Source organism: Chenopodium album, chromosome 13, assembly GCF_948465745.1.
Source record: "Chenopodium album chromosome 13, dcCheAlbu1.1, whole genome shotgun sequence".
NCBI classification, from domain to species: Eukaryota; Viridiplantae; Streptophyta; class Magnoliopsida; order Caryophyllales; family Amaranthaceae; genus Chenopodium; species Chenopodium album.
Genome location: NC_137846.1, coordinates 43256897 through 43267857, shown reverse-complemented (window position 1 = coordinate 43267857; position 10961 = coordinate 43256897). Strand labels below are relative to the sequence as shown.

General features: G+C 33.9%; 1 protein-coding gene across 1 annotated transcript; it reads left to right on the top strand.

Moving 5' to 3' along the window:
• The first annotated feature begins 1627 nt into the window (after positions 1-1627).
• LOC145575545 (uncharacterized) lies at positions 1628-2404 on the top strand. The gene has a single exon (XM_081633402.1). The coding sequence runs from the start codon at positions 1628-1630 to the stop codon at positions 2402-2404; it is 777 nt and encodes a 258-aa protein (XP_081489528.1).
• The last annotated feature ends 8557 nt before the right edge of the window (positions 2405-10961 follow it).

The window sequence follows — 10961 nt, the reverse complement described above, 5'->3', positions numbered from 1 at the left end:
AATATAAATCAAATTGAAATCAAATTAAATCAAAAGTAGAATTGATTTGATCCAAACCTTCAGTTAATTATACCTTTCATGCCTTTGTTTAAGGACGGAACCTCGGGTTAAGTATGGACTCTTTGGAGTGCTTAAGGAAGGAATGATGTAATTAGAAATATAGGTTTAAGGTTTAGGGAAATGAGCTAAGAAATGGATTGGTTTATGAAATGTATTGAATGGAAACATGGATTTAAGCACTCCAAAGGTTAAATACTCAACCCGACCAATAATGGCGGTGAAAGGTTGTTCATCATCGAGTTTGGTTTTGGGGAGACATTTTTAGGTGTCTACAATAGGTTATAGAAAAAAGGTGTAGTTATATTGAACCCTATCTTTGCTTATGCATATAGAGGGAAACACTGGCCTATTGATGATGATGGTGGTATGTTTAGGATGTTTAGAATCTTCCCTGATGCTAACTTTTATGAGATTTTGGTTGACACTACCTTAGACTCAACTTATATGAATGACTTAGTTTCTGAGTTTAGGAGGAACAAAATAGCTGCTCAACAAACTAATCAAGCACCTCCTCTAAATGAACCAGAAACACCTCCACCTCTAAATGAACAACCTCTTAATGAACCACATCCTCACCAGCCTTCAAATGAACCATTGACCAAACTCAAACTTAGGAGGAGATTGAGATTGAAATATGAGTCCACCAATGATGTTAATGCTACTGACCCATCATTTGATGATATTGTTACTGACCCCTCTATAGATGAGATGTTCCCTAGAGAGTTTAATTATGATGTAACTGTTACTACTGCTGTTATGCAAGAGGAGCTTGGGGATGTTGGTGTTGACATGTCTAGTAAGGAATACAATAAGGGTAGGAAGGCATTTGAGAAGGCATGTGCAAAAAGTGCAACATCTAAGGGAAAGGGAAAGGGCAGGGGTAAAGGTGATACTTCTGCTACACCCAAGGGTAATGGAAAGGGCAAAAGGAAGGGTGAGACTTCAGCTGCAGGTAAGGTCAAGGGTAAGGGAAGGGGTAAGGGTAAGGGTAAGGTTAAGGGCAAGGGTGAGAATTCTAGTGCAGCTGTTAGTAATGCTCTTGGTCAAAAAATTCCATCCTCTCCAGAATCACCACACACCATATTCAAAATTCTAACTATGAGAAGGAGTCCCGGATTCATAGTCCCAAAGTCTAACCCAACCATTTCTTTACCTCAAACCACCTTATTTGATAGGAATATGCCTAAGACCACAACTTTGAGGAAGGGTATTTGGGAAAATCCTACAAAAAAAGGGCAGCTTGAGGAGGGTAGGAGTGTAAGTGCTGTGAGGAAAAAATTGATCTTTGATGATTCCAGTGAGGGTTCTGATAGGACTAGTGATGAGGGTTCTGGTTATGGAGGGTCTGAAAATGAAGATTCTGACAATGAAATCATCATTTCTAATGACATTCAATCTGATGAAATGGAAGAACTAAAGGGGTTCCACATGTTGAAGAAAATTGGGAGCCTGAAAATTGGCATGGCTTTATTGATTCTGATGATGAAGACAATTACTTCAACAAGCTATACAAAAATGGAAAATGTATGAAGAAAAAGATTTGGGGAAAATTCAGTTCAAACCTTGGATGCTTTTCATTGATAAGGGTCATTTGAGAGAAACATTGAAGGACTATGTTGTTGAAGAAGGGTTTGCCTTGAATGTTGTGTTTGCAAACAATAGGAGGTACACAGTCACCTGCTATGCTGAACGCTGTGACTGGAGATTACATGAAAGCAAGCTCCCAAATGACAGAACATGGGCTACAAAGAAGATATGGCATGATGTGCACACATGTAGGGGTTTGGAGACATACAACCCAATGTGCACTGTCAAGTGGGCTGCATATAGAGTGATGGAGGACATCACGGCTAATCCAGATATCCCTGGGAAACCTTTGAATGAGCTGCTATTTCAAAGGTATGGCATATACATGAAGCAAGCTTCTCTCTACAGATTGAAGAGGTATGTGAAAGATGTCCTGTTTGAAGGGAATGATGAGTCTTACACTCACTTACCTACATATGCAGAGGTGATCAAGAGTACTAACCCAGAATCAGCAGCATTTGTAGCATGGCATGAGAGTGAGAGCATCCCAAGGGTGAACTTGTTTGGTAGCATCTTCATCTCTTTTGCTGGGCAGTGGAAGGGTCTCCTAAGTAGCTGTAGGCCACTAATTAGTGTTGATGGGGCACATTTGAAAGGCAACTATGGGGGTATCTTGTTGTCTGCTATTGCAATTGATGGAAACAATGAAATTTTCCTAGTGGCATATGCAATAGTGAGTGCTAAAGACAAGGAAAGCTGGTCATACTTCTTTTGGCATCTGCACAACCTTGTTAAAGAGTCAAACAGGACATATTAGACTATAATATCTGATAAACAAAAGGTACTTTTTCTTCTTCTTTCTATTAAACAGTTGCAAACATACTTGGATTATGAATAACAAATTTGAACTTGTTCTTGTAGGGTGTTGACATAGCTTTGAAGCAAGTTTGGCCTGCAACTAGGAGAAGGTATTGCTGCAGACACCTTAGCAGAAATTTCAAAAAGCTCTTCCCAAGTCCATTGATGTATATCACTACTAAAATTCGGTTAAATTGCGACCGTTTTTCTACAACCGTAAAAAAACGGTCGCAAAAATTGAAAATTGCGACCAATTTTTACACGGCCGCAATATTGCGACCGTTTTGATAGCGGTCGCAGAATTGCGACCGTTTTACGACTGTTTTGGCTATTTAAACGATCGCAATGATGTTTCACATAATAAAATTAATTCAAAATTAAAATAATTCTTTTGCGACCGCAAACAACGGTCGTAATTTTGAGACCGCTTTTACCGGTCGCAAAAGGGTTTTTTTTTAATAAAAAAATATGGTATAAATAGAGACTCTAAACTCCCAAAACCCTATCTCACTCATGCCGCTCACGGCTCATCCCTCTTTCTTTTCTCTCTCCTTTCTCTTTCTACTCTTTCCTTTCTCATGTTCCTCCATCACCTTTTCTTTCCTTTCTCCTTCTTTCCTCTTTTCTTCCTCTTTACTTCCTCATTCTTCTCTTTCCTTTTTCTTTCTTCTCACGTCTCTATTCGCATCATCTCACGCCCCTCCATTTTCAATCTCTTTTTTTTTCATTCTTTCTAGATCTAGAGTTTTGGTGTTCAGATTTTCTTCAACAAATAAATCATGATGTTCGGATTTTCATCAACAAATGACTTATGGTTTCATGGTCAAATTCGACCATAAAAATTCCAGATCTAGAGTTTTTATGGTCGAATTTGACCATATAAACCCAAAGAGGAAGAAATATTGGGAAAGGTATGTTGTTTATTCTAAAATTTTTGTTTGTTTTTGTTTAATTTCTATTTTTGTGGTTTTGTTTCGTTTTTAATTCGATTTTTGTTATTTTTGTTTGAGTTTTTATTCGAATTTCGTTGATATGGGTTTGATTTTGATTTTTTTTTTGTTAATTTTGTTCGAATTTTCGTGAATTTTGTTCATATTTTGTTTGAAGTTCGTGGAATTTGGGTTTCGTTTTGGTTGATTTAGGTTAATTTTTGTGGTTTGCTTTGGTCTGTTTTTTGGGCTTGATTTGATGTTTGTTTTTTGGGTTGTTTTGATTTTGGTTGTTTTTTGGTTTGATTTTTGTGGTTTGTTGGATTCCAATGTTGATTTTTTTTGTTTAATTTTTGTTAGTGTGGATTTTATTTTCGTGGTGGCTAGGTGATTTATGGGAGTGAAGGTGGCGCATATGAGGTGAATGGTGGTGTATTCGGGGTGCCTAGTGGAGTTTTAGGGTGGGTAAAGGTGGTTTGAGTAGGTAGTGGTGGTAGGGCTGGCTTTAAAATGCAGGAAGTGGGTGCTTTTTTTAAAAAAAAACTTTTAACGACCGCTTATGGGCGGTCGCTAATTTCCAAATTTGCAACCGCCACTAAAACCGGTCGCAATTATAAATATTTGCGACCGCTTACCATACAATCGTTGAAAATAATAAAAAAAAAGGTCGCAAAAAATCTGCGACCGCCAAACAATCATAATAATTTTTTTTGTGACCAAGTGAATTACGACCACAACGTTACGACCGTTGACGGTCGCAATAATTTTCAGCGACCGTTTTTGCTATTTTCAACGACCGTCAAAGGTGCTCGCAATTTGGCCAAATTTTAGTAATGTATCTTATTCTTGAGGGTCTGTAATGCAACCAGCAAATTCAGTTTTAGAAAGGCCATGGAGAAGCTTCAAAAGGGGGGAAGTGAAGAGGTGATACAGTGGTTTGCTAACATTGGTGATCAGTCTAGATGGAGCAAACACAAGTTTGATCCAAATGTTTGTAATGAATCTAACACATCAAACTTTGTGGAGAGTTTTAACTCAACCCTTGGGGTTGATAGGTGCAGACCTGTCTTAAATCTGCTTGAAGGTATAATCTAAAACCTTTGATTCATTTTTTGTCTTATAAATGCTAATATATGCTAAATTGATCTTAAATGTTTTCATAGAAATTAGAAGGGTATGTATGGTCAGGATGGCAACTAGGCATGAGAAATCAAAGTCTTGGAATAATGATGATGTGTGTCCTAAGATAGCTAAGAAGGTGAAGGACATCAGCAAGGCAACCACCACTTGCAAAGCGTACCCATCCAGTCCAGGAGAGCATGAGATACATAAGGGAAAAATCTCAGTTCCCATTGAGCTCGGATAGCAAGATATGTTCTTGTGGTGCTTGGCAGCTGTCTAGGATACCTTGCAGGCATGCCATCAGGGCAATGGTCCATGCAAAGGTTGATCCATACAATTACATCAATTCTTGGTATTTTGTGAAAACATACAAGCAACTCTACAACCACTACATAAATCCAGTGCCTGATATGAGTCAGTGGCCAAGCATGGATACATTCCCTCACATTGACCCTCCAAAAATGAAAAGAGGGATTGGTAGGCCCAGCAGGAATAGAAGAAGGGAAGAAGGGGAGGAAAAATCTGGGAAAAGATCAAGGACAGTCAAGTGTGGACTGTGTGGATCTTTTGGTCATAATTCTAGGACATGTAAGGGAGGTCCCACTAACAAAGAGGCTGCATAACATATGGCAATAGTGCTTGATGCTTCACAAATGCAGAGTCAGCCCCCTCCCAGCCAGTCACAGTCCCAAACTTAGATGCTTCACGGTGCTTGATGCTTAGAATTGCTCAGATTTTTGTGTATTGATACTTTGGGTTGGTTTTTGTCTGTAGTAGCTTTTAACAATCAGTTTTAATTTCAACTTTTTGAATTATGCTTTGACAATGAATTTGGCATTGTAAGCTTTGGACATATGCAATGAATGGCAAATGCAGATTATTTTAGTCAGTATCTATGAGCATCATTATGCATTTGGATTTGCTCTAAATTTGTCCTTTAATTAAGTTTAGCAATATTGAAAATAAAAGTTAGCAAATTACAATGTGTTTCAGAGCTTTTATTGTAATTAAGTTCAGTAATATTGAAATTAAAAGTCTGTAATGACTTAGCTTTTATTGATATCATATAGCAAATTACAGCAGCATTACATTATTTCAGAGCTATCACTAATAACACCAAATACATAACAATGGCAACTTTGACCACCAAATGAACAAAGTCAGCAAATTCATTTGTTTTGTGCATGAACTCATTGAATTCTCTCCTTAAAAGTTGAACACATGTAGCTTCAGTTGTATTAGCAATAGGGGTGAGCAAAAATTCCGGGTACCCGAAATTGGAATTGGAACCGATAAGAAACCGGCGGGTCCGAAATTGAAATTGGAACTGGTGGTTCCAATTCCGGGTAATAATTTAAGGATCCAGTTGCAACTGGTTCCAATTCCAATTCCCAATTTTTTGGAACTAGAACTGGTTGGGTACTCGGTTACCCATCATATATCGAACTAAATATATTTAAAAAGACAAAAATATGTTGAATGTAGCTAATTAGTAAAATAAAAAAATAAATTAAATATTGAACATAAATAAAATATCTTAATGCATATAAAAATATAAGTATTAAACGCTAAAAGTGAAAATAAACCAAAAAATATTATGATTTGTATTATATTTTAACACTTATGTATATAAGTAGGTACCCGAAACCGGAACCAGTACCCGATGGAACCAATTCCAAATCCTAAATTTTAAGACCCGGTTGCATTGTACTGGTCCCAACCAATTCCGGTTCCAAATTTTAGGACCCGGTCCCAACCAATTCCGGGTCCGAATCCTAAAATTTTGACTGGGTACCGGGTTTGCTCACCCTTAATTACCAACCCTACTTACTATGTTAGTCACAATTTGGTCCTCCTTGACCCACATGAAGAATTCACACAGCCTGCACTTGTAGTAGAGTCTTCCTAGGTTTGAAACAGAGTTTAAGAATCTGATATTAGCATATCTTGAGGGGTCACAATTGCAATTCACTAATTTGAACCACAAACCCCTATCATTTCTGTTGCTAGAAGACCCCATGCCAGAAGAAGCCATTCATATTTAAAAAAAAAAATAACAAAAAAAAAGTAAAGAGGGAAATTCGAGTGAAAAAGGAGAAGAGGGAAGAGGGAAAAAAAAGGAGGGAGAGAAACAATATATACAGTTAAAGGGGGTGGGTGGGTTAGTTTAAATAAAGGAGGGAAAGTGAAGAGGAAAAAAAAGGAGGTAGTTTTTTAAGTTAAAAAAAATCGAAAAAAGCTAAAATTAACCTAGGATTAACGTTTATTTAACGTTAGAGTTACTATAGATGAGTGTGTGAAACTATGGGTGTACCGCTAATAAACCAAAGCTAAGTAGGTGTACCATTGATAAACACCCGAACCTTGGGAGTACCATTGATAATTTCCCAAGAATTAATAACACCAACAATTTTAATGGGAAAAAGGTAATTTCTTATTAGAGACAAAATCATATCTATACTATACTATATAGTAAAATGTGTTTCTAAAGAAGTTTAGGTGTCACGTGGAACCTTCCTCAATCAATCGAGTCTTTCATTCACGTGCTTAATAATATGGCTGGTACAAAATTTGAACCCACGACCTTAAGTTTTAAAATTATAGTGTTAGCTACTAAGCTATTATCGAATTAAATATTATTTCACTTCAAAAAAATGTCCATATAGAAACGGAATTAAAAAAATCCGTCTCTAAATTAATTTAGTGATGGAATTGAAAAAATCCGTCTCTAAATTAGCAACAGAATTGAAAATCCATCTCTAAATTAGAAACAGATTTTTTTCCGTTGCTAAATTAGAAACAGATTTTTTTTCCGTTGCTGAATCTAGCAACGGATTTATTTTCCGTTGCTGAATTTAGAGACGGATTTTTTTCCGTTGCTAAGTTAGAGACAGATTTTTTTTTTCCGTTGCTAAATTAGAGACAGATTTTTTTTTCCGTTGCTAATATGAGCGAAGGGTTTTTAATTCCGTCTCTAAATAATTTTTGAAACGAATTATGTAAAATATTACATTAGAGACGAATTATGTAAGTTAAATCCGTCTCTAAACTAGAAACGGAATTTTAAATCCGTCTCTAAACTAGAGACAGATTTGAAAATCCATTTCTAAGTTAGAGACGGATTTTAAATTCTGTCTCTAATATTTCTTTCACTTACTATCAGTTATGTGTGTAGAAGTAAACAAATAATATTTGGTATAGGTGGTAAGAGTTTCACTATGTGACTTTGAGGTCACGGGTTCGACTCCTACCAATCGCAATTCTTGCGATTGGGGATTGAAGGAGTCTTACATGCAAAGCCGAGTCGGGTTGACCCGAGTGAGATTGAACCCAAATAGACTCTCCTTTTAAAGTCAAAATATTTTTTCCCGTTGCTGATATGAGCGACGGATTTTATTTTCCGTTGCTGAATCTAGCAACAGATATTTTTATCTATTGCTAAAGCTAGCGACAGATTTATTTTTTCCGTTGCTAAATCCAGCGACAGATTTATTTTTTCCGTTGCTAAATCTAGCGACGATTTTTTTTTCTGTTGCTAAATCCAGCGACGGATTTTTTTTTTTCCGTCTCTAAATCCATTTAGCAACAAGGTTTTTACCAACGGAGTGATTCTGTCGATATATCCGTAGCTAGCTATGTCCAACGACGGATTTTTAGAAATAAGCAACGGATTTCACTTGTCGCTAAAAGGCCAAATTTTTGTAGTGTTTTATAAAAATTAAATATAAATACGAATTTCAACCATGAAATTAATGTAGTAACTCGGGGTATCGTCCAGGCCGATAAACTAGTTATATATATAAAAGCAATCCTTTGTACTTTGAGTTTTTACTTTTTTTTTTTTATAAATTTAAAATAAATTAATATATTAACTATAAATTAAGATTTGTTATCTTCACCTGTAATAAGCTAGTATTCTAGTATGATTTCAATAATGTATGATCATAATTTTCTAGTTGAGTTGATATTCAACTTTCAATAAATTTTACAATAGAATAAATAAAAGGAAAACAGTACAATATAGAGTGAAATCTTATTAGATTCATTTGTTTCAATGTGTACTATTCAAATACGTAATAATATTTATAACTTTTAATACTAAGTACTCCGATTTGTAATACACAATTAACACAATTCGTAAACAAAAATCAAAATTTTTGATCTAAATATCTTTGATCTGTTAAATTGCAACTTTTTCCACTTTTGTAACTACTTCTAATAATCAATCTTTATCTATTATTTTTAATATGTAGTTTACATAATCCTAAGCTAGGGCAGCCAATGTATCTTAACCTCTCGAATATCTTCCATTTATAATATGGCCCATTAGGGTCCTAGCAATGCCCGGAGTAATTATAAATATGAGGTTAATTAAATATTAGTATGCATTTAATTCAAGACATGCATTCTTCTTATAATTAAACTTGTTAATTATTCATATTGTCATTCATTAATCATTATAATATATAATCATTTGATTTTCAAAAAACAACATAAAGTTTGACCAACACCTTGGTGGTAAGCCATTTAATGCTAGCTATGTTTTAGGTTACATATTCAAAACTTGTATGGACACTTTTTTTCTTTATAGTTATAAATTGCTGGCATTAATTGAGAAACAAATAGCGGTCTGGAGAGAAAAAAAAAGTGGAAATAGTATCCAGTAGTTGACAAGGATAGGTAGAAGGTCGCTCTAGAAGTTATTTATTTATTATTTATTTATTTATTTATTTTTTTTTTGTGTGTGTGTGTGTAAATAGGTAAGTAGCCAAACTAGAAACTTTTTCAGGTGGCTTCATGTAAACCAAAATTTAATTTTTTACAATTAAATATAACTTTATTTACTACTTAAAATAACTAATATATATACTTGAATTGTAACATTAAAATTTTGTTTTATAAGACCCTATTTACTTCACCTTATTTTTGCTGAACTGAAATTATTTTTACTGAACTGGAATTATTTTTACTGAATTGAAATTATTTTTGCTGAACTTAAATTCTTTTTCCTGAACTGAAATTATTTTTGCTGAAATGAAATTATTTTTACTGATTTTCTATTATATTTCTTCTTTAAGTTTACTGATTTTTACTAAAGTAAAATTATTTTTACTGAACTGGAATTATTTTTACTGAAATAAAATTATTTTTGCTGAATTGAAATTATTTTTACTGAATTAAAATTAATTTTACTAAACTGAAATTATTTTTACTGAATATTATTTTTTTAAGATGAAGTGAACAGGGCCTAACTCACAAATCCAAAAATTCATTCCAAAATAATACAAGTACATATTTATATTCTATGTATATTATTTTTGTATATATATTGCACAAATATTGTACATGTATTGCTCGTAATATGTTACATGTATACATTTATTAACCCATATAAGTTTGGGTACCGTATTATTATTAATTACCTCTAAAATCATTCTTAACGAGATGGCAAACAACAGTAGCATTTTTCTACCAAATATACCAAGACTTAGGATATTAATTAATGAATATTTGTATTGCTACTATGAATATTGGAGACAATATTCATAGTGAATTGTTGTGAGTTATGGAGCTTATTGTGAGTTGTTGGCTGATTGAAATAATACAGGACCATAAAATTGTATTGTGTCAAGAACAACAAAGATGGATAAGGTGGCTACAAAAAGGGCAATATTGAATGGTAGACGACTTAATGTTTACCAATGTTGTTATTGGAGAAGGCATCTTGCTCCTATCTACCAATGTATACTAAATCCTTTAATGTCCATGGTTTGTTCTATATTATCCTTTCCACTCACTGGTTGGAGAATCCTTCTGCTTCATCTTTTCTATTTTTCTCCAACATATAAATTGCACTTTCGGTGAGGAAAAAATATAATTTGAAGCTGATTAAAATCATAACCTTAGCAATTCCAAAGCACCTCCAACCAAATGATTGATGGTTTGAGATTAAAAGGTTTACTATGCTAGCTCCCAAGGGTCCAAACTTTATTGTTATATATACTAAACAAGAAAGGGCATGTGTCTGAGCTCAAGGGTAATCTTAGAGGCAAAGATTGAAATAACTTCATATATATAACAAAATGTTATTAAAACTTAAAATAGTATGAATAATATACTTCCTATATAATAAACAACATATATTTCGTTTATATGTTATTTCAAACATATAGTTAAATCATGTGGGTAGTTCAAGAAAATCTTGTATAAATACTTAAAGTTTATTGTATTTTATAAATACATACAAAGTAAAACTTTTATTTATAGTCCAAAATCTGAACACCACATCCTCATAATTTAGGTTATAATCATTCATATAATTTGGCACATACACAAGTCTTTTTGAAACGCTTTTAATATATAGTATAAATAGATAGATATATTTTCTTGAATAAATAGTATATATATCTTTCTTATTTCCTTCTTTCATCGACTTCCTAATTCTTAATTGCTCTTAATTGTGTT